Here is a 25,726-nt window from a genome sequence, read left to right as displayed (position 1 = left end):
ATTATTTATTGTGTAATTAATATTGAATAATCAAATAGTTTGATAATCTTAAAAAAAAGGTAAATATGGTATATAATATATGGAATGTTGAAAAAGAAAAGTGAATAAGAGAAGGAGCACTACATTCTACCAATAAGTAAGCACATCATAAAACTGATAAAAAGACAAAAAGGAAATGTATATTTAAATTGATAGATCGATCATAGATAGATAGAGAGATATGTCTTTATATAGTAATTAGGTTCATGCATGATAATATATATATTTATTCAAGGAGAAGATGAAATAACTTAGACATTTCGTTGGTTGATGGGTTCCTTTTGTGCATTGAAGTAAACAATTGCAACCGGAAACCCCAAGCATAGGTGATGAGAGAAGGCTCTAGTGTTGAAGTTGGCCCTGGTTATGATATTTGGCTTCTCAATAGTTTGGTCAACATATTTGGACTGTCTAAATAGTATTAGAATATAACGGTGAATTCCAACAGCTGGGCATGGCTCCATGTATGGAACTATCTCTTTTCCTGCATTTTTAGTTTACTCATATTTCAGTAGGTGAGTGCAAGAATTCATATATTTAAGGTTATGAGTTTGAATCTTCCCACCTGATACTCAATGATTAGTTAACTAATTACATTTTAAGGTTACACAACACAAAATTAACGCACCTTGACCAGAATTGGTACCTCCCGGAATGTTGGCTACAATCCTAAAAGGATAAAATGAAACATTAGTATACATGGAATTGCTGAACTCTTCTTACTATATTGATTTAACCTTTGGAGAATCAATGAGATTGAATCCTCAGATATACGGACCCCTGTTCTCAAGGGGACAAAACAGTCATTTGAAACAAAAAAAATTTTTTTTACTGGTTTGCCCTCACTCTTGTAAAGGAACATGAATCCCCAACAGGCGTTTGATATACCCAAAGGATTCTATCACATTTTTATATGGGTTTGTAAGGCTTAATATATTATTACATGTTACTATTGTTGCTCCTTTAATGTTTAATGCATTTTGATGGTAGAAATATGTAGTTAGTATATTCTTATTAAAACAAATCTTAATGGAATAATTGTTAAATAAAATGTTTAAATAAGATGTTCAAGACTTAAAGCTTGTTTGATATTTGATTATTTGAGATTTTTTTTTAATTTTGTCTAACAAATCTTGTTTGCTAAAAAATGTAAATTATTTGAGTTTTTAATTTGTTTAATTACTAAAAAAAAAATTATATTTAAAATTAATAAAAAATAAAATATGAATATTTTAATATTTTTAGTTAATCAAATAAGTGATTTAATATTTATAATAATAATGTAATAATATGATATGTAGAGAATTTCTAAAATTAATTTGTATTATTAATAACTTTTTCTAAAAAAAAGATAAAATATGACCAATGAGAATTAAAGTGTAAGATAACCAATGATTATGGTGACTTTCTCCTAAGCGATGTTTCAGTTTTTATAGATAACCAATTCTTCTAGTCTTAAAAAGTTCTATTTGTAATATTACAAAACTTTTAAACATTTAAAATATATATTTCTAATTTATTATTTTTATCTTATCATCATAATAGTAGGCTTAATATACATGCATGATTAATTAGGTTTGTAAATTTAATTAAAAAATAGGTTTAAAATGGTTTGAGTACTTATTTAGTTTTTTGAAAAAAATAGATAAAAGGGAAAGAGAGGACAACCAGTGCACCCATTCTCTCATGGAGGGCTCGCTAGGGCTTGGCATATCTGGATCTGTCATTACCTGATCATGCAGGCCAAAAAGAAGAATTAATATAATATAAAAAAATACATTTGTATTTATGAAATAAATGACATGTGAGTTTGCTTTGTTCATTAGTTTTCACTTATTGACAATTAATTGATTAATCAATGCAGGTCTAAGTGGTCCATTTCAGTGCATGCTATAACATTATATTCAAGTAGCATTGTTATTTAACTTTCTTAAAGAAAGTTGGATTGATTTATTTTACAAATTCAACAGTTACATCATTTCATTCATTTTTTTTTATTTTCATACATCACATTACCTAATTTATTAAATAAAATATTTTTTATATTTTTTTAAAATTATTTTATATTATACCCTTTATGTTATTTTACAAAATAAATCATACATTTAACTCCAGTAAATTTTGTAACTTGCATTTAATTTATCATTGTAAATGTAAAAGTCTAAAACTGGGCAATACCTACTTAAAAAATATCAACCAAAACTTGTAATGTAAAATATCTCAGGTCAAAAGCCAATTAACGTGCAAGTAAAAGTCCAAATCGACGCAATAACTAACAGAAAACCCCAAAATCCCGTTTAACCTAAAATTCAAATGAGGGCAATAACCTCTAAAACAAAGCCGGTAACTTTATTTGTTACTGAGATCGATGGTTAGACTTTTAATATTTAATTTAGTAACGGACAATTGTTTAATTGATTCTTGTGCCTAATCTGTATAAAATTCTTAATCATTTTTCTAACAAAAGAAAATGTGACTTTCTAGTAAATATAATTTTCATGTTTGATATAAAAAGAATTCTACATGCACTAACTCAAATACCCAAAAAAAGATTAATAAAATAAAAGGTAGATAGAGAAATCATTACCAAGGTGTAAAGCTCATTAGGCAATCCAGAAATGGTGACAGTCGGGGGATTGAAAGCCATGGAAGGCTTGATGCTGCAGCCATTAGTAACATGCTTGGTTGCATAGTAGACATCCATGTCTGCTGTGGGCACAAATGGATCCACCACATCTCCAATTATTTTACACATGATCAGAGGATTTATCGAACTAGCAGCCATCTGAGAGGAGAGGAATTAAAACAGAGAAAGAAATGAAGAGCTGATGAAGATAAGAGGAGGCTGATAGAACTAAGTCAAGGATATTGGTATATAAATATATAAATAAATAGATGGACAGTTGGAGTAGATGAGTGGGTTAAAATATGGGAAAGAACAATGTAAGAGAGAGGGCCAATTGTACATAACATGCATGAGAGACAACTCAATGAATAAATGACACAATTCCGTGTACTCAATTGTATTTACCTTTCTAATATTTTTTTTTTTTGTAAAAAAATTTCTTACTTTAACCATTAAATATTTATATAATACTCTAGTTTTCTCCGTCCAATAGATTCATTTGGACAGCTTTCCATGAGCATATATGACACATCACCATCAACTCAACAGAAAAATTTAACACTTCAACATGATATTAAGAATACCCTTCTTCTACATTACTGGAAAATCTAACTCTTCAACATTGTTGTTTGATCTCTAAAAACTTAAAAAATAAATATGATACAAAGAACATTGAGTTTATCATGTCATATAAGGGTTAAAATCAAAACCATCATGTAATATGCATTTTATTTGATCAGAAAAATAACATATAATGTGAGACATTAATAATCTATTCTACTACCCTAAAGATTCTAAGAGGATATAAAACAATGCGTGTTTTGTCCCTAACTGATATTTGTTGAGCAACATCCTCCAATAATAATTTGCAAATAACAAAGAAACACTTGCATACTTGGAAAATTTCCCAAACATTCAAACTATAAAGTCCATCAATCAAAGTATGTTCATGATTTTATTTGTGATTCTTATACTCAAGGAAATCAAATTAACAAATAATCAAAATAACATACCTTATGTTATAATAATCGGTAACCCACCCACAAATTCATCTCTACAATCATCAACACATCACCAATTTTCTACTAATATTTATTTTCTTTCATTTAATCATTTTATATGACTAGTATAAATTATGTGCATTATTTAGTTTACAATTTTTTTATGATAAACATGGAAAATGGAAAACACTATCAACACTTTTTTTTTGAAATGAAGAAAACTATTGTCAACAATTGTTTTTGGTCACTTAGGTTTAGGACAATGGTTGGGGAGAACCTGTTGCAAAATCTTTAAATTAAAATCATTTTAATGATTCTAAAATCTTTATGAATATTAAACCGAAAAGCGGAAGCGTGATCAAATCGAGCACTTACCTCCAATCATTGCTTGTCACTAGAAAATTGGTGATGAACCTTAGAGTGTGATTGAATCGAGCACTTACCTCCAATCATTGCTTGTCACTAGAAAATTGGCGATAAACCTTAGAGTAAAATCATTTTAATGATTCTAAAATCTTTATGAATATTAAACCAAAAAGCGGAAGCGTGATCGAATCGAGCACTTACCTCCAATCATTGCTTGTCACTAGAAAATTGGCGATGAACCTTAGAGTGTGATTGAATCGAGCACTTACCTCCAATCATTGCTTGTCACTAGAAAATTGGCGATGAACCTTAGAGTGTGATTGAATCGAGCACTTACCTCCAATCATTGCTTGCCACAAGAAAATTGGCGATGAACACCTTAGCTCTAAAGACTTATTTGTTTAATATAAACTACTCTCTCTCCCTTCAAATGACATTATGGAGATTATTGTAACCATACAATTAAATTTATAAATTTACCTTAAAATGAAATTATGGAGATTATTGTAACCATACAATTAAATTTATAAATTTATTACAATGAATTAAATACATTAAATATCATATGGAGAATAACCTCCTACATTCATTGTGTAATTCCAAAGGTTGCAATATACAAATTAATTTGTACACATTATCGAATAGAACCATTTACACCTTAATGTGTATTACATTGTATTTGTTACATGAAATTAAATCTTACATTCTCCCACTTGGTCCATTTGTATAATATTTATCTTAAAAAAAGACAAATATATGAATCATGGTGTAACGCCAAAAATAGACTCTTCTTGAGAAGATTTTCGTTACTCGATAGTCGCGTCCCATAATTCACCTTCCTCTCGAGTGAGACGAGGAACCAAAATGGTAGGTTTGGCTAGAGTGAATTTAAAAACATCGATTTAGACTAGTTTTGATTTTTGTAGATTCATCACCTAATTTACTACTCAAAAAATTAGGAAAGAATAATATTTTACGTGTTCAAACAATTTTAGAAATTATGTTCTTGGTTCGGTGCTTGGTTACACGCAGGGATGAATCTAGGTAGGGGCTCGAGTGGGAAGAAGCCCACCCCGATTTTATTTTATTTTTACGTTTAAAAATATAATATTACCCCCTAATTAAAAAAAATTCAATAGAATTCACTATTTTATTTATTTAATTATTAAAAAATGGTAAAACTTACCTTTATTTACCCATTTTATCCAAAATTTTCTCGTTTCTTACTTTAGCTCAACCTAAAATTTGTTTAAGCCCACCCCACCACCGAATCCTGAGTCCGTCCCTGGTTACACGTGATAAATGGCTACCGCGCCATGTCTCACATGCCTCTCACTTGATAATTTTTACTTTACACTTTTGACCATTTAAAATAATATTATTCATCACCTTATTTATTTATTCAATCATAGACATGCGTTTAAAAATAATCTAAGCTTAAATACGTGTATGGTTTTGTATTTCTAGGGCATGTGTCTATATCATGGTTTTAAATCTTAAATATAATGAATAAAATAAATGATAGTACTTGTTATTGAGAAAGGTGCGTATAGAACAAAATAAAAAAGTTAGTTTAAATAGAATTCAAACAAACCGGCTTAGGTATATATTTTAGTTTTTATTAGAAATCATTTTGTAATTTATATATAATATATTTTTTGTGTTTTTTAAAATAATGTTTTATGAATTTTGTTTTTTTTTTTTTTTTAAATTTAAATAAGGCCGTTTAATATAAAAAATAATAAGAAGAAAAAATAACAAAATGGAGCAAATCAATCTTGCTTTATGCCAGGTGGTTAAGGAGTTGACGAGAAACTTTAACGGCGAGTATCTAAGAAAGTTGAGCAAGTTTCAGGAGCGGGATTAACAAGGAAGGGATTTCGGGTTGAAAACATAAACGCTCTTAGCGTAGATGTTCTGGGATTAATATATTTAGAGAATCAAACGAGTTCAAATCCTTTGTTGGTGTATTCATTTTGTATTTTTTTAAAGAAAACAAATTATAAAGCTACATTAAGAATGAGAGTGATTTGGGGGCTTATATAGTTTGCAAATTGTTTCAAAACAATTTCAATTTGCAATTTATACCACCTACAATGGAGATCTCCAACTCCAAAACTAAGAAGCAGCAAAAGCTTCAAGAACATCAACAATGGCCGCTCTTCCTTTTCTCTCTCTATTCCTTCCTTTTTCTCCTTCCCTCGATCTTTTTATCTAACTGTTTCCTCGTGGGCCTCGTGATCCTCGCGTCTCCATCATTGTTTGTCTTTTGAGACCAGCAACTGGATTTTTCCGAAAGATGTTTTTCTAATGGTGTTAAGGAGCATCAGACACAGAGGAGATGGACAAGCGGGGATGAAAGGGAAAGAGGGTCTGAGTGCTTAGCTGGCACCTAGTCCCTGTTTGTTTGAATTCTTTTGGGGTTTGGTTTGGGCATCAGTGCCTAAGCCTTGTTTGCTTGAGTTAAATATATATATATATATATATATATATATATATATATATATATATATATATATATATATATATATATATATATTACCAACTTAAAAACATTAATAAGTTATTTAGTTAAGTCAAATTTTTTATCTAAATAATATTTATAAAATAAATACGTAATTGTTATATTAAATAATAAATTATATCATCAAACAAATTACTATATATTGACATATTCTAATTATTTAAATTTTCAATTTAGTATAATATATAACACTTATTAAAATTTCTTAATTTGAATGTAACAATCAAATTTTGCTTTAACTAGTTTTGTTGTATTAATTTAACTAGCAGCACTGATCTGGTGCAAATTCGTACATTTGTACAATTAAAATATAAACAAATATTATTTATATATAAATATTTTAAAAATAAATATTATTATTAAAAATTTTAAATTGTTTTTAATTTATAAAATTAAATTCAATCCAAATTTAATGTTTATTTATATTTTTAAATTTATAAATTATATAAAGTTTGAAAAATATCTAAAAACAAATATATAGTACATGAGTACCAATCATATAAATTGACAACATCCATTATATAAGAACAAAAATAATTTTAAAAAATAATTTATCAAGTCATTTAATTTTGAATTAAATTCCCAATCAAATTAAAGTCTTACTTGAGTATAATATTTTTATTATTATATATTTATTTAAAAAATCATTTAAACAATTTATTTAGTTTTTTTATATTTATAATAATTTTGATTATTTAATAACCAAATTTAGTTAGAATTAACCTTTATCAAAATTAGAAAAATAAATAAATTGAATATAATAAATTATTTAAAAATAAATTGAATATAATAAGTTATTTAAAAATAAATAAATTAATATAATAGATATTTAAATAACAAATATTTAAAATTAATATATACATACATATAAATAATTAAAACAAATACAAGGTAATAAAATTGTTGTATACAATGTCTTAATTTTTTTTTATAAAAATAAATTATTATAATAGATAAGTAGACAAATATTAAAAAATAATTAAATATAAAATATGTGCTATATAAAAGTGTTCATACAATGTCATAAATTGTTTTCTTATAATAATAAATTATTTAAAATTAATATATATATATAAATAATTAAATAAAAAAATCTACATATAATAATAAAAAAAATATTATTTTAAGTATTTTATTTTGTTATTTTATAATAATAAAAAAGTCTTAAATATATTTCTCAATCAATTTAAAACTTAACATATTTAGTTCTACATTTTTATTTTTTTTATTAATTTGTGTAGCCGCCCAAATCGGTGTCGCCTTTCTTAGTTTAGTAGGCGTCCCTTTGGTGTTTTTTCCTTTTAAATACTTGTTCCACGTAGATCTACCTACAAAAAAAATTATAGACAAACACAAGACATGTTATTTTTTTAATTTAGAATGTATTAATGAACGTTTATCTCAACTATAAAGCATACACATATTTACATAAGTATAGTAGGTACATAATAAAGGTTACAAGCGTGGTTCTATTGCTTGGGCACGACGAACGATGAGTCTTGGGAGTAATGATCTGATTTTTGTGTCTAAGTAAAATGTTAAGAGAAAGTTAGTTCGTAAATGGATCGTCCAACTGGAAAACATGTCAAGCAAAGTTATCAATGTAAAATAAGAGCATGCCCTCAATCAAGAATTTATACCCCGCCTTTTGCTACCTCTAAAATACAAACTCACAAAAATATGGAAGTGGGGATCGATCCAAGGACCTATGTTAAACTTACGAAACATCCATCAAATTTGGAATAGGTTTCCATTCGTCATTAACTAATCTTTGTACATAATACTATAGGTGTACATATGATGTCGCACCACGCACATCATGTACTACCTCAAACAATAGAGTGATGTGTCCAAAATTAGAACCAATGCATGTAGAAAAACGAATTTGGGTGATGTACCATTTTTCCCTTTATTTATTATTTTGGATTTTTTACTTTTTAGATTTGTTTTTTTGTTATAGTTATAAAAATAATATTCTTAAAGATAACCAAAAGATTATTCAAGTTAAGTATCGATTAATCACTAGTAGAGAAGCTAGAAAAGTTGTAACCCTAAAAATCGACCCTTTTAGAAAATGTATTTTTGAACTTGATAGTCATTCACATAACTTATATTCCTCTCGAATCTTGAGTGAGACGAGGAACAAAATGGTAGACGCAACTAGAGCACGCATGTTTAAAATTGTCAATTTAGACTAGTTTTGACATTTTTTAGAGTCGTCACCTAGTTACTCATTGAGAAATTAGGGGGAAAATATTTTGCGTGTTCAAACGTGTTTTAGAGATTATGTATTTGGTTCAATGCTGGTTACATGTGAGAAAAAGTATCGACGTTATATCTCACGTACCCGTCACATGACGGTCTCGACTCTACACTTTTGGTCATTTAAAAATATATTGTTTTACACCTTAAAAATATGCATTTAAAACTGAATCTAATAAGCATGTGTTTAGTTTATGTATCAATCATGCGTCTACGTTATTGTTATTGTTATTGTTATTGTTATGGTTATTGGTCTTAAACTTAAAATATTAAGAAAATTTCTAGTACTATAGGCGAATAGGAATGCTCATAAGTGGTACACATATTACGAAAGGGTCTAGGAACAATTTTGGGCCGATCTCACAATGGAAAGCAACCTCTAGCTTCAAAAGCTAAGAAATCTCAAAATCCAAAAGTGAAGCAATTGTGGTTCTCTTTTTTCTTCCTCTTCCCTTTTTCATGCCTTCCCTTCTTGCGTGAAATGGTCTATAAGAGGAATTGAAGAAATCCCGACCTCGAGCTAAACAACACGTAGCCCTAATTTTGTAGATTTCGAAAATATATACTAATGTTTCGTCGGACAAATAGTTCTTAACCGGTCTCTAGTTTCGTGCAAGAGTTTGGGAAAATGATCTCAATCATTTTGTGGTCATTTCTATTTTTTATTCACTAAAAAGTTCACAAATGTCTATTTGAGTTGTTTTTTTTTTTTTTTAAAAACTCATTTTTCATTTGTTACTATCATCCGTGGGAGAAGCATCAGGGCCCTGTTTCACATTTTCTTTTCTGCACAACAAAATAATTAATTAAAAAATAGATATAATTTATATTTAAAAAAAAATTAACATATTAAAAATTAAAAATATATGGTTTAAAATGTGTGTCTACAAGATTTTTTTTTATAATAAATGTCATATAGACGAAAATAATCCAAAAAATATCTACAATTCCAAATATATCTCATACACTCAAATCATAGTATTACACGTCAAGTTCACCCCATTACCCAAAGTCTCAAATGTGATGTGCTTTTATTCATCCATGTGATAGAAGCTTTATATAATTAATTATTTTTATTATTATTACTTTATATACTTAAATATTTTAGTATACTTTGAACAGACAACAATGATCTATTTTTATTTTGGTTTGCCTTACAGACTTTCTGATGAAACTAGAAAGACCTGAATACCAAATTCACCCGAATCGTCAGAATTCCAAATGAAATATCGATTAAATTAATGTTCACCTACTACGAATTCTTATGAGACAGGATTACACATTCGTATTAATAAAAAGACAAGGGTCTCTCGACCAATAGTTTAGAACAGTTATATGTGGACAAAGCAAAGCTGAATAAATAAAGTTCTTCTGCTATTTTTCTTTTTAATGATCTTGAAGTATTTTGTTCTTTTTATCATCATACAAGCATAAACAAATAGAGTTTCAAACTGAAACAATCATACCAAATATTTCTAGAACAATGAATCTTCACAGTAGAAATCATGAATAAAATTTCATAATTACTAAAGTAAGAAATCTACTCAAACTCGAAGTTCCTTCAAAATCCTATGCATGATTTTCTAACTTATCATAGTATTGACTTTTCATGGGATAAACATGACTAGGAATTAAAAAACTTATAAAAACAATTAAAAATTAGACTTAGCTGACATTCTTGATATGAAAGCTCTCAATTTCTATCGTGTTAGAATCATTGGAACATAGCAACAAAATTGGAGAGTCCTATTGTGGCGTAACCTGAAATTGGATAGGAGCATGAGAGGAGAAGAAAACTTTTTTTTCCATATGCTCTTCTTCTCTAGTCAACCAAAAGAAGTTCCTTCGTTGCCTCTCTTTCTCTACTATTCTCCCAAAAACAACCCCTTCCTTGCTTTTTATCGTTGCCTTATTTTCCTTGTTGCCTCGAGCTCCACGAGGCTACAAAAAATCTTCCACAAAAGACGCACAAACAAGCTAAGAATTTTGTCCTTTTAAATCATTTATGGAATACCTAGTTTGGTTTGGGGTCTAGGTGGCATGCTGCGCTTAGGCCGCGTTTTACTTAACGTTCAATAAACTTTTTTCCAGGAAAAACAAAACAAAATGCAAATTAATTAAGAATATAAAATTAAATTTAAATCTATATAACACTAGTAAAAAAAGATAGCAACAACGATGCTAAAACTGTCGCTAAAGGTTAATTTACCGTCGCTGCAAATCATTTCTCACGGTAGAAAGACACGTCGATAATGTACCGTAACTAAAATATGGGTACAGTAATAAATACCGTCGCTAAAGTATTGGCTAATGAGAACAAAATACCGTCACTAAAGGGTGGCTAAATGATTTAATCATGGTCGCCAAAATTCAGATAAGCTCCAAATAATTTTTTTTAATACAAAAAGAATATATCTTTCATATTACCATACATTAGATTTATTTCTATAATATAGAAATATTATTTATACAAAATATATGACTAGTGAACTAGTTAAAGCTGAATTTTCTTAAAAAAACACAAATCTTATATTCTTATAGGTCTTTGTGTGAAATCTTTAAGTGAATTTCTACAATTTCTCAATATCAACACAAACTACACCAATAATTCTGCAATTGCTCAGCATCCTATATTATACACAAACTGGACCAATAATAATTCTACAATTTCTTAGCATCCTACTAAAACATATTTAATTAATAAGTTAAATGACTGAATAAAACATATAAAGAATATAATCTTATAATAATTAACTCATAATATTTCCAGATTCTTTATAATTTATAGCACTTGGAATGATATGCTAGGTTGGGTGAAATTCATATTCCCTGAAAAATAGCATTATTTTAAAGTGAATAAAATCTTAATTAATAAAATTTCTTTACAAATGAAATTAATTCCTTACCGATTTTAGATTTGTCAAATTATTGAAAGTAGAAGGAATTAAACCATTAATTCAGGTTCTTTGGAGATCTCTACTAAGTGATAATTCAACAAATTAACTAAACATATATACATATGCAACTAAACATTTCTAAGGAAGTCACATTATTCTATTAACATTTCACAAATGTGTCTGTCTTACAATATAATTAGACTAAATACAATCACTATAATTTATTCACTTTCTTGTATTGTTTGGATCACAAATAATGGAAATTCAATAAAAAATAGTGAATAAATCACTTAGACAAAACATCATAGCGCATACTAGTATCACAAGATCGATTGAAGAGACAATAGATATCTATCAGATTAATCATTCCACCAGCTCTCTCTTGAGAGGAGATTTGACAAACTCTGTCAACTAAGCAATAGAAAAAGATGATTATAAAAAGCCCAAAGGCTTATAATATAAAATAATAGGATTGAACATAAAGGTGAATAAATATTGGAAATCCATAACTTATAGAAAATTTGAATACCTAATTTAGTACATATAATATGACATTCTAACATAAAATAATAGGATTGACATGATCCACATAAAAATGAATAAATATTGGAAACCCAAAACCTATAGAGAAATTTAAATAATGATTTAGTACATATAAAATGACCGGAGCTAGTTAGTTCAATATCCAAACCACTATTTAAGAAGCACTCTAATTAAAATTCTATCAGCAATAATTAAAAGTTACTCGCAAGCTCTATACTTCAAAGTTACAAAATGTGTTCTAGGATTGATATACTTATTTTTTTCTTTATTCCTAGCACCAATAATCATTCATTATTTCCTTATTGAATTTAACCAGCATTGTTATTAATGATGGTGTGTGAAATCTCTTCTTAATGTTGTACTCAATATATTTAAGAGTTCTAATTATATTGATTTTTGGGTTACCTTAAATAAACAACTCGTTATCTTCTACTAATGTTTGAAATCTCATCAAGTATAGATGTTGATGTTAGTATGTGGAATGTTATTTTGTTGTCATTATATAGTTCCTATACATAAGTTCATTAAATGATTCACTTTTCATAAAACGGGTAATGATAATAGACAAGTTTAAAGACAATTGCACCCTTGAAACACCTAGCCAAACAAAACCTGATCAATAAAGAAATAAAGCTTTTTAGACTCAGACACATATTCTTCCATGGGATCGAACATCCCCTGAATAAGTTAAACAGACTTTCCCTCTGAATTAGGAACAAATAAGCTCGTCATAAGCCTTTTATATAGATTCCCCGCTTCCTTTTGTGAAATATTAAGAGCAAATAAGACGACTTTCGCTAGTAAGAGGTCGCTCACATGGATTTGTCATTTGTCTTTTCAGTTGTGGAGGTTCTTCAATGGGAGATGAAGAGGTTGGAAGAACAAATGGTTCGTCAATGGGATTTTGTAGTACTCTCCTGTAGACCCCCATTTTTACACCCTAGATACCTAATAAAAAACCCGGCCCGAAATAATACTCATGTTTGTTTATTGAACCGGGAAAACAAAAATAGAAACACCTCGTGGAAAACCGACCCAGAAAAAATTAAAAGATAACGATCTAAAGGTCGAATTTCATAATGACTCTATTTTCCCAACCCGTGACACGTTCATGTTGTACGTTTTAAAAATCTTGAATTTTAAGTATAATATTACTGTTTGCAAATTTGTGCAGAAAATGCCCAAAAAGAGGGAAAACAAGAGAACGGGTCAACCCGAGTCAACCTGCCAACCGACGAGTCAACCTTGGTCAAAGAGGGATCAAGCACATGTCAAGAAGAAGGGGGAAAAGAGTATACTGGTCTTTTAAAGTGGAAAAACCGGATTGTTTGAAAAGTGAGTTATTTGTAAAGGGGATTATTGGAAAAGAGAATCAAGAATCCTTAAGTTTGAAGTCCCCATTGAGCTTCCATTGGAACCCTAGACTTCATGAATTTACCCCCGCTTCAATACTGGATGAAATTCAATGATCTTGGATGTTTTGAAAAGTTACATTAGTCCTCTTTCATATGGTGTAGCCCAATCTCCCATTGGTGCAGTATATCTAGACGAATTTCGGTCATACTGGAAGGTGTTCCTAAGAGGTTTAAATCGAACACCCTTTCACTTAAAAATTCGTAACTTGATATGTACTTGATGGTTTTGAATATTTCAAGTTGGGTTGGAAAGATAACTCGCATATCTTTCCATTGGCACCACTCCCGAACCGTGGTTCGAAGGTTAAGGCCCTCATTCGATCTGTACAAGGGAAGCAGTACTAGCGATTCAAATCCTGGGAGCCATTTGAAACTATGCTGCACTTCCAAAAATCATATCTGTTTAACCAATGATCCAACTTCAGTGTATGAGCTACCATTGGAAATCCCTTTCAATTCTCTTTTCAAATATACCAAATAGTTTTCCCAGTTCTCCCTTAATCTCAGTCCAAGTCGCTTGCAGCAAAGGTGAGGCGTGAACTGACGCGTTTCTATGAGGCTAGTCTCCTGACCAACACGGACCATTTCGTGAGAAAAATAGAAAATAGAGATGTAGGAAAGAGTCTTGCCTTTCCAATGGTACCAACCTCATGTTGGGGAAAACCCTGACAGAACCACAAAAGAAGAAAAAACAAACTGAAAGAACACTAACAGAATTTGATAACGGAGTTCGGCCAAAATATTGCCTACGTCTCCGAGCACTAAGGCTATCAATTAATAAGGAAGAAGAGATACAAATTTGGGTGCAATAAACCAAAGAGGGGAGAGTTTCTTTTATACATTAAGAAACTTCCCCAACTCCCATCATCTTCCGATGTGGGATTTCTGCTAATTGTGAATATAGTTTTTTTATATACTAAGAAACTTCTTTCACTCCCATCATCTTCCGATGTGGGATTCTAATTGTGCCAAAAACAACAAATCTCCACCTTGGCACAATATCCAAATACTAATTCTTCAATATTAAAAATAGTCCTTCAGTGCTTCCAATTGGCGCTCCTCAGCGCCGGCTCAAACGCGGAAGATGTTTACCAAATCTAAACAATTAGATTTGGTTTTCCCCATGTCTTTCATCTCGAACTCTTTACCCAATTGAGCCTTCAACTTGTCAACTTCATATTGGCTCTTTGATGCTATCAACATATCATCAACGTACAAGAGTAGATAGATGTAAGACTCATCTTGCAATTTGCACAAATACACACATGAACTGAATCTGCTTCTTGTGTACTTGTGCTCAATCATAACTTTATCAAGTCGCTTGTACCATTGTCTCGACGATTGCTTCAACCTGTACAATGATCTGTTCAACTTACAAACCCAATTTTCTTTATCAGCAACTTTGAATCCATCTGGTTGATAAATGTAGATTTCCTCATTCAAATGACCGTGTATGTCTGCGGTCTTCACATCTGGTTGAGCTAGCTCCAAATTCATGTACGCTACCAAGTCCAACAAAATTCTAATGGAAGAGTGTTTAACAACATGAGAAAGTACCTCATTATAATCACCTCCTTCCTTCTGAGCGTAGTCTTTAACTACCAATTTTTCTTTGTAGCGAACATCAAATTTTTCAGGAAATCCTTCTTTCTTAGCAAAGATCCATTTACAACCAATAGCCTTCTTCTCTTTTCGTAGATGTCTCAACTTGCATGTCTCATTCTTCTGAATAGATTGCATCTCATCTTCCATAACACCTCTCCTTTTTCCATTTTCAGTACTTCGACTGACATCTGAAAAAGTGGATGAAACATCATCTACGACTAGAAGTGCATAGGCCGCCATGTCAACAAACCGACCTGGTTTTTGAATAACTCGTCTTGGCCTATTAACAACAATTGATTCACTTTGTTCTGAAGGTTCTTGGGTCAGAACCTCTTCCTCATTTAACTCTTCGTCTGTCGTCGGAGAGTCACTTCTAGTTGGGCTCATCTTTATCTGTTCAAACTCCACCTGTTGCGGAGTACAATCAATTTTGTCTGGTGTTACCTTATTCAACATTGAATAATCATCAAAAGTAACATCTCTACTGATAATGGTTTTCTTTGCATCCAAACACCAGAGGCGATACTCTTTAACTCCCGTAGTAAATCCCATAAAAAGAGACTTCTTTCCTCGTGGATCCAACTTTGATTCAACTACATGATAATATGCAGTAGAACCAAAAATATGCAAAGAATCATAATCAGTTGCAGGTTTTCCAGACCATACCTCTAATGGAGTCTTGCCACCAAGTGCAGATGATGGTAGGCGATTTACCAAATGTTGAGCGTATGACACAGCTTCTGCCCAAAATTTCCTGTCTAACCCAGCATTAGACAACATACATCGAACTTTCTCCACCAATGTCCTGCTCATACGTTCCGATACTCCATTCTGCTGTGGTGTTTTTCTAATTGTGAAGTGTCGAACTATGCCACACTCTTGGCATAACTTCTGGAATGGATCATTCTTGTATTCTCCACCGTTATCAGTCCGGAGAACATTGATCTTTCTTCCTGTCTCGTCTTCAACTTGAGTTTTCCATTTAAGAAAAATCTCAAACACTTCACCTTTGTTCTTCATAGTAAACACCCAAACTCTTCTGGAAAAATCGTCAACAAAAGTAACAAAGTAATGTCTACCTCCAAGAGAAGGAGTCTTGGCAGGTCCCCAGACATCTGAGTGCACATAATCCAAAATACCCTTGGTATTATGCATAGCAGTGCCAAATTTTACTCGCCTTTGTTTTCCCAGAATACAATGTTCACAAAAATCTAACTTACAAACTTTTGTACCTTTCAACAATCCTTGCTTGACAAGAGTTTGCATAGATTTCTCACCAGCATGCCCCAATCGCATATGCCATAGCCTTGTTGCCTCTAACTCCTTACTGCTCCCGGAAGTTGATACACATGATGTCCCATTAACTGTACTACCTTGATAGTAATACAAATTATTACTCTTCCTGATAGCTTTCAACATCACTAGCGCTCCAGATATTACCTTAAGAACTCCATTTTCCAATTTCACATGTAGGCCTTTCGACTCCAAGGCCCCCAAAGAAATGAGATTCTTTTTCATATTTGGTATGTACCGAACATCTCTAATAATTCTAGTGGATCCATCATTATTCCTCAGCTTGATTGAACCTATCCCCTTTATTTTACATGTATTAGCATCTCCCATGTAAACAACTCCACCATCTAGCTCCTTAAAGTCAAAGAACCACTTTCGAACTGGTGTCATATGATAAGTGCAGGCTGAGTCCAATATCCACGCATCAGGATGTGATGTTGTGTGTGACATCGATAAAGAGTATTCTGAATCTGCATCACCTTTGTTTTCTGCAACATTCGCATCTTCAGAATCTTTCTCTTTCTTCTTCAACTTTGGGCAGTTAATCTTCCAATGTCCTTTCTCACGACAGAAAGCACATTCATCTTTGGTAACTCTACTTTCAGATCTTCTTCCTTTCCCTTTTGATTTGTTCTGCTGACGGCCTCTGACCATCAATGCTTCATCTGCTGTATCTACTTTGTTTTTCCTTTTATCCTGCTTTCTTAATTCATGACTATATAAAGCAGAACTTACAGCATCAAGAGAAACATTTCCCTTCCCATGAAGTAACGTTGTTTCTAAGTGTTCAAATTCATCAGGAAGGGACGATAGCAACATCAAAGCCAAGTCTTCATCCTCAAACCTAACGTCAAGGTTTAACAAATCCGCTACTAACTGATTAAACTTAGTTAAATGCTCATTCATCGTAGTACCTGATTGGTATTCAAACCGGAACAGTCGTTTCTTCATAAGGAGCTTATTCTGACCACTCTTCTTCAGAAACTTGTCCACCAATGCTTGCCACAGCTTCTGTGCAGAAGTTTCATTCTTCACAGCATACTTTTGCTCTCTGGACAGGCACGACCGAATTGTTCCGCACGCCAACCAATTCATGATACTCCACTCTTTTTCTTCTATACCATCTGGCTTTCCGACCTCAATAGCAACATCTAGACCCTGCTGAAAAAGACAATCTAGAACCTCATCTTGCCACATGCCGAAATGCCCAGTTCCATCAAAGATCTCCACCGCAAACTTCAAATTCGACATCGGTGTCCTCGTCCAAGATGACGAAGGAGTTGACGCCCCTTTTGAAGAGTCCACCATGCCAAGGAAGAACCTTCGGCTCTGATACCACTTGTTGGGGAAAACCCTGACAGAACCACAAAAGAAGAAAAAACAAACTGAAAGAACACTAACAGAATTTGATAACGGAGTTCGGCCAAAATATTGCCTACGTCTCCGAGCACTAAGACTATCAATTAATAAGGAAGAAGAGATACAAATTTGGGTGCAATAAACCAAAGAGGGGAGAGTTTCTTTTATACACTAAGAAACTTCCCCAACTCCCATCATCTTCCGATGTGGGATTTCTGCTAATTGTGAATATAGTTTCTTTTATATACTAAGAAACTTCTTTCACTCCCATCATCTTCCGATGTGGGATTCTAATTGTGCCAAAAACAACACCTCATTGTGGGAAAAGCCCTGTGCACAAAGTTATGGGCTATTAAAGTTATGAAAGTGAAAACTGTGGGATTGAAAAGATTGAAATGGAAGGGTGACTTTAAAATATCATAACTTTAGATAGAGAGGTCCGTTTGGGTTCATTCAAAAAGGAGATTCACGTTCGTGATGTTAAGAATTTGCCATAACATTTTCACAATTTTCTGAGCAAAAACGAGGCCAGACAGATTTATTTGGGATGATAGTGCAAATAATGGAAAAGAAAAAACGGAAAAGAAAAAAAAATAATATATGTATATATTTTCTTTATTCCGAGCGTGCCCTCGAATCTTTCCAAAATTCCAAATAGGTCCCCGTGCTGAAGAAAAAGAAAGGAGATCAGTTAAGGGGAGGGCATCAGTTTTTCAGTTTTTTTGATCTGGAGGGGCGGTTACCAAATCGGAGAGAGTTTAGATATTGCTTCCATCGTTGAAGAAAGGGGAGGGCAATTTCGACCTGAAGATCTGATTCCTTTCTCAGTCAAAGAAGAAATACAAACATCAAAGCCTGTTACCTGTGATTTTGGCTGCAGCTACACGACGAAGAATGACAGAGAATTCACTGGTGGACGTCCTTTGATTCTCCGCCTCATTATCCGCGTGGGAACATCAGCTACATAGGACACTTGAAGAAGAAGACGACACTAGCGAATCGAATCGAAAGGGAAAGAAGTAAACGGAGACTGTCTGTGTTACCTCTTTCATTCGTTCCAAGCTCTTCCTCTCATCTCATCTTCCATCATTACTCAGGTAATCCTTCAAACTTAATAATGTATTTGAAATGTTGATTGGAGGCATCGGTTATGAACACCGATGCCATTTGATGGTTAAAATGCAATTGCATGTTCTTTCTTTGATTTAGATTACGATTGTGTGTTTTGCTGTTGTAGTTGGTTTTAATCACTTGAATGCTTAGATGTTAGGTTATGATGGTCTAGAAAGCTTGATAGGTTAGGTTTTCTTTATTCATGAATCCGCTTCTGCTGCAATCACGATAATTGTGTCGAAGGAGAAACCCGCACAGGCTGTTTCCTTCTGAAAGTCTGCTGTAGAGTTTACAGCAGCAAAGTCATCAATCGCGATTCCGGCGCATAGGCAGCGGTTCAGGCGGACTCTATGAAGAATAGATGAGTTGAGCATCGAGCTTTGTCGCGTCCTGGAGTAGGCGAGCCCTAGGCGATCTCAAGCATCGTCGCGGCTTGTTGGGGAAACTGGAAGTAGGCTAGCCAATGTTTAGGGTTAATCCGATTGGGATGTTGGAACTCCAAGCGAAACGGAGTAGGTCGTCGCAAGGATCTCGTCGAACGGATGACTGTTGCAGGCGCAGGGTTCGCCGGAGGTCGTCTAGCCGGAAATTGCCTCGCCGGAGACAGGGAGAAGGCCGACGATGGTTAACTTTTCTTTTCTTTTATCTGTTTTCCCCAACTTCTGTTGAAGTTGCAAAGAAGCCCTTGGGCTTCTTTAATCTTTAAATGGGTATTTTTTCTATTTTAATTTCGAATTATTTTTAATTCGAGATTAAAATAGCCCTCCAACTTTTCTTTCTTTTTTTAAATAAACTCCGGGGCTTGATTTTCATTTTATTTTAATTTTAAACTTTTTAAAAACCAAAAATAAAATAACTTAAGGTCCTGTTTGTTTCCTGAATTCAACAAACGACTTTAAAATGAGGATTCAAGTATTCAAATCACTTTCTAACTTTCTCAAATTTTCCCAAAAATTTCAAAATATTATTTTCTTCAAAAATAATTTTTACCGGAATTTTTAAGGCCCGTTTGGAAAACTTTCTATCTTTGCAGTGTCATATCGGGGGTTTTATAATTCCGAAAATTCCAAACTCGATTCCTATGAGCTCCTAATAATATTTTGACTATCATATGAATGTTTTTGGGAATTTTGGGAATTATTCTTGAAAATGACTCATTTTAATGAGTTGTACTCAGTTTTCCTTAACTCTAAAAATTCTTAAAAAAATGGGAAACACTTGGGACCTTGAGTTATTTTATCATCTTCTCTCCTTTGTCTAAAGAGCATAATACTTCCAATCTTCAACTCGAAACTTTGTCCTTATCGTTCACACTTGTATGTCCTCCCTCTGGAATCGTGACTCTTGTTTTTCCTGAGAACTTTGCTATATGCTATTCGATGCTTTTCAATGCTTCAATGCTTTTCAATGCTTTATCCTCTTCAAGCACCTCATGAATAGGACTAGCCCCTTACAAATGATTAAGATTTTCTCACACAAGCAAAAGAGTTCTGAACTTAGAACGAAAACGTAATAATCCTTCAAACATCATATGGCTAATTACTTAGGAGTAGAGACTGTCTGTAAAGACAGGCGTATGGGACATAGCACCGTAGGCCATTTCCTAATACGTAACCAAACACCGAACTCTTAAAACAGATCTCTGATTTTTCTTTTCTTTAGTTTCTTTGGGAAGTAAACTAAAGTGGCGATTCTAAAGTCAATTAGATCGATACATTCGCGAGTGTATTCGATTTAAAACCTGTACGGGCCAATTTAATTCGAAAAAAGGGAGCGTATGCCAATCAATAAAAAAGGGGGGCACACGCGCCAGAAAATGGAAGGGAACTGAATTGAACGCGTACAGAAAACTGGCGACTCTGCTGAGGATTACCTAAGATGTTTAGCTCAAAACATGAAGTTGTCCAAACTACCCCAAAAATTTCGAAGGATGTTACGTTTATAACTTCACAACATTTTGCTTGAGGGTGTGAGAACTCGTGAACAATGTGAATTTTGTATTCACATTTGCTTGATTGTTTGCTTGTTCAAATTGCATGAGGGTAAAACCCGACAAAGCTTGACGCTTTTAATTTAAGGGGTGTGCAAATAGAAACGTTGTCATAAATATTATTTGCATATGAACGGGCTCAAACGCTCATTTTACTTCAAAGTCGTGTAGTTAAGGAGTATTTATAGGATACTAACTACACCGACAAGCTGTGTGCCCAAAAATATATCGCTTGAAACTCTAAGATACATTAGTCTCTCTCATCTTACTTCTTCTTGATTACAGCGTTCTCCACGCTGTAAGCCAACCACAATATTTAAAAGATGAATGTTGAGCATGTTTGCGCGATGTTGATATAATTATGTGATAAAAAATGTGACGATTGTGTTCGTACGTAAATGTGAATATGTTTCAAAATAGAACTCCTAACGCGAACAAGCAATTTAATCGAATGCTTGTTCATTCAGGATCTTCCATTCATTCACCACGGCACCTCGAAGAGACCCTTCAACTAGACGGTTCACCAAGTCTACAAGCCCAATTCCTGAGATGGCTGAAACTCCCCATTCGAGTCCCCAACCTCTTACCGCCGTGGAGTCGTAGGACATGCGTGATATGATGAAGAACATGATGCTGGTGGTCACTCGACACTCCGAGAATGTGGACGTCATCAGCGCTAACTTGCTAAGAACCACAACCGATCCTACTTCAGCCACGGTGGCCCAACCCGTTGCTCCTTCACCTCAGGGTGCACGACGAGACGTTCCCCCCACAAATCCAACCCCGCTGGAGGAGCAACCCCATGGTATGCGTCACGACAATACTCGAGCCACGAATCGCGTTCGTCATCCTTCTGTTGTAGGTTATGGTTCCCATTCTGAGGAGGAGAAAGAAGAAGAATCGTCATGGTACGGAGACATTGATGATGAAGACACTGACAACCATAGCCGTGCCTCGCTGTCCACCAACAAAGAGAGTTCTTCTTGCCGTAAAAAACAAACTCGAGTTGCTCCCGCTGTGAATCATACCGCAGCTTTTCAATACCCGCCGGAGTACCACGCTATGATGTCCAAGCTCGCTGACACCCAGGAAAAGATGCAGGTGCAACTGAACCAGATCTCTCAAGGGGGATCCCCAAAAATTGTTCATGACTGGGAGAAAGGTCTCCGCGAGGCCGAGAAGGGGACCGTTCCCCATGACTTACTACTGCCGGACATCGGTAAATTCACTGGAACCGAAGACCCAACCCTGTTCTTTGATAATTACATTGATGCAATGGGTCCTCTACACTTAGACACGCCAACCCTGCTTCGTCTATTCTCTCGATATTTGACCGGGAAGGCATTGAGGTGGTACCTGCGGAACCAAATCTCACGCTGCACGACTGTCAAAGAGCTGGGGGACGCCTTTGCGAAAAGGTACAAGATGTTTATTTATCAAGAGATCACAAAAAGAGATCTAAAGTACATCAAGCAAGGCGATAAGGAGATGTTTGAATCATTCCTCAATAGGTGGAGGGCAGCAGTGTCCGACATTGACACCCCGCCTTCGGAACAGGCCCAGATTGACCTCATGCTTGAAAACCTAAATGACATGTACAACAGCGAGCTAGCCTCGCACATCTTCACCAGCATGGTCACTCTTATAAAAACGGGCAAGAACATGGACCGATCGAAGGCTCGTTTGAAGAACAAAGCCGTCGCTTCCTACCCCCCTTCTCGAGCATACCCTGTGCCTAAACCGAGGGCCCCTGCTACCCATTATGTGGCTGGAACTTGGGCTAGTTCAGAAGTAAATATGGAAGGTCCTAAAGAGAGTGTGCCTCCTACCCCGCCTCGCTATCCCGCGAACACTTCCCGCAACGTGCCTAATCGTACCAATACCTTTCCCCCTCACCAATATGATGATCTAGGCATGCCTCTTAGTAAAGCTCTAGAAGTGGTGATGTCCCAGAAACTCGTCACCCCGTTGACTCCTCGGCCCGGAAGGGAAATAGCTGGAAAACATCAGAAAGATTTTTGTGAATACCATTAGGCCCACGGTCATGAAACAAACCATTGTTATGCCCTGAGAGCTAAATTGCAAGACTTAATCGATGCAGGGATCATGGCTAAGCCTAACGTTGTAAAGAACCCTCTTCCTAATCATGGGGTCAATGTCATCGAAACTTTTGAAGACTCATTCTCTGCTGATTTCCTTCTTTCCCTCATTCATGCTGACCCTATGGAAATTGCGATGGTGTCATCTGATGCTAAGAAAAAGAAGAAGAAGGTTAGCGCCGCAAGTGTTGTCCCATGGGATTACGCCGCTGAGAAAACTACCCCGGTCATCTCTGCAACGGTAGGGCCTCGTGCATGGGAAGTGGTGCCAAAATTGTTTAATGTCCCTGATGCTATTGCTTCACCCTTGTTTCCTCTATCTGAAAAACAACCTATACGATCTGATAAAGTCGCCCGTCCTTGGGTGATTCTATCAACGAATAACAACTTGTCGAGAGAGGATGCAAGTGTCAACCTCACCAGGTCTGGCGTTGATTACAGGGCTCCTTTCATGAAAGCCATGGATGCTAACAAACAGAAAGAAGCAAATAAAACGACTTTCGCTAGTAAGAGGTCGCTCACATGGATTTGTCATTTGTCTTTTCTGTTGTGGAGGTTCTTTGGAGATGAAGAGGTTGGAAGAACAAATGGTTCGTCAATGGGATTTTGTAGTACTCTCCCTTATTAACTCTCACAAATTTTAAGAAGACTTTTATGTTTATGTTTATTTGATTTAAGTTTAAATTTTAGGTTTTTGATAAAAAAATGTTAAAAGGGATGAAATGGCGGTGGTTATTAATAAATATATATTGTATTATTCATTATTATTTTACCAAGAACGACGGTAACAATGTCATGTCATTAATTTCGTCGCTATTGATTATTCTTCTACTAGAGTAATTTGTTGGTTTTATTTACTACTTTTATTTTATTTAAATAGAACTAAATTTAAATATAAACTTAGGGTGCAAATTTTGGGTTTCTAAATAAAAAAATATATATTGTCGAAGAACCGTTGACATACGTCGTAGACAAATGTTGATAATCATTAGAGAAGTCAACGACGACAAGAAAATTATCAATTGCGCACGGAGCGGCTAACGATGACCATCATACGCGAATCACCCCGATCAAAGTTCAAGAAGATCACAAGTGACCCAAAACAACGTCGTTTTGGCTCCTTTCAACACGCATATCGCATGCCCAAAAATGACATCGTTTTGAAGAAGGATTAAAAATGTTTCTTTATCCTTTAGTTGGGCAATTTTAGATTTTTTTTTAATTCTTCAAAAATTAAACTTTTGATTTTAATGTCCAAATTCAATTCCTTAAAGAGGAGATTGTAAATTGAACAATAATGATCATTTTCCTAAAGATTTGAGAACAATTCATTAGCAAGAAATGACGTATTTTGCCTTTAACATTTTTTAGAACACTGGGTTCGTTTCACATTTGGGAATATGCTAAGAACATTCTCTTATTTTAATTTATTTGATTAGATTAAATTTTATTCCATATTTATTTCTTTTTCAATTCAATATTGTAAGTATATATAGGTTATGCCTAGTGCTTAATAAAATACAATTAAAAGTTTTTCTCTTTTCACTATACTTTTCTTTTTCTCTTTTTCTGCAACAACGATGATAGGGAAAGGAAAAAAGATGATTAACAAAGGTTGAGAGAATGAAGGGTGATGCACTTCATGCCTCTCGCGCGTACTAACTATGCGGATTGGGAAATCCTAATGAAAGTGCATATACAAGCGCAAGGCTTGTGGGATGTCATTGAAAATGGTTCAGGTGGTCTTCGTGAAGATCAATGGGCTAAGTCGTTACTTCTCCGGACAGTGCCACTGGAGTTGATCCAAACCCTTGGAAGCAAAAAGACGGCCAATGAAGCATGTGACACACTAAAAATCATGCAGGTCGGAGTTGAACATGTCCGAGAAGCCAAAGAACAAACATGGTGGACAAAGTTTGAAAATCTCGCATTTAAAGATGGCAAGGAGATGGAGGCTTTCGACATGATCGTCAACGAGCTCGAGGTGTTGGGCGATCCAGTGTTCATGCATAAGAGGAATGGTGGTCTCAGTAACGAGAATGTGAGCATGAAAAAGGCTCATTCAACAACGGCATAAAGAAAGGTGAAAACGGTGAACGAAAAAAGAAAGTTGTAATTACTGTGGAATCTGTAGTCATTGGGTCAAGGAATGTCGCAAGGAGAAGCGAGACCGAGAGCACCTAGAGTAAATGAATCTCGCAGAAGCAAATTCTAAGGAAGATGAAGGTCTGATGCTACTAATGGCACAAATCTGTACCACAACATCAGTTGACGATGGCGATGACGTACTAGAGGTATTTTTAAATGAATAAAATTTAGTACCTAGGGATAACACTAACGGATACCTAGACACCAAAGCTAGTAGTCACATGACGATTGACAAGAAGATGTTTACAAATCTTGACAAAATCGTAAAGGGTAAAGTACGGTTCGACGACAATTCTGTGGTAAATATATGCATAAAGGGCATGGTAATGATTGAATATGTTGTTAGCGACCATAATATTCTATTTGATGTGTTCTATATCCCAAGCATAAAGAGTAATCTCCTCTAACTTTGTCAACATGAGAAAAAAATGGTTGCAAGATCGTCA

The 25,726-nt window shown here is 33.9% G+C and overlaps 1 protein-coding gene across 1 annotated transcript; it reads right to left on the bottom strand.

Moving 5' to 3' along the window:
* Positions 1-201: 201 nt before the first annotated feature.
* On the bottom strand, positions 202-14,258 carry LOC124924909 (protein MOTHER of FT and TFL1-like). The gene is made up of 5 exons (XM_047464893.1): positions 14,082-14,258; positions 2,627-2,824; positions 1,708-1,769; positions 668-708; positions 202-523 (listed from the first exon to the last, which is right to left on the bottom strand). The coding sequence occupies exons 1-5, from the start codon at positions 14,256-14,258 to the stop codon at positions 291-293; spliced, it is 711 nt and encodes a 236-aa protein (XP_047320849.1). The 3' UTR covers positions 202-290.
* Between the last annotated feature and the right edge of the window lie 11,468 nt (positions 14,259-25,726).

The sequence above is a fragment of the Impatiens glandulifera genome, chromosome 1, assembly GCF_907164915.1.
Source record: "Impatiens glandulifera chromosome 1, dImpGla2.1, whole genome shotgun sequence".
NCBI classification, from domain to species: domain Eukaryota; kingdom Viridiplantae; phylum Streptophyta; class Magnoliopsida; order Ericales; family Balsaminaceae; genus Impatiens; species Impatiens glandulifera.
The sequence above is the reverse complement of the archived record's forward strand: the minus strand, read 5'-3'. Positions and strand labels throughout refer to the sequence as shown.

Bases quoted from the DNA above. Each gene is read 5' to 3' on its own strand.
- LOC124924909 (XM_047464893.1), bottom strand. From the start codon at position 14,258: ATGGTCCGTGTTGGTCAGGAGACTAGCCTCATAGAAACGCGTCAGTTC. The intron at 2,825-14,081 runs GTTAAACAGATA...CTCTCCTCTCAG, and splicing joins ACACTGAAGTTGGATCATTG to ATGGCTGCTAGTTCGATAAA. The intron at 709-1,707 runs GTTGTCCTCTCT...TTATCCTTTTAG, and splicing joins ATGAGAGAATGGGTGCACTG to GATTGTAGCCAACATTCCGG.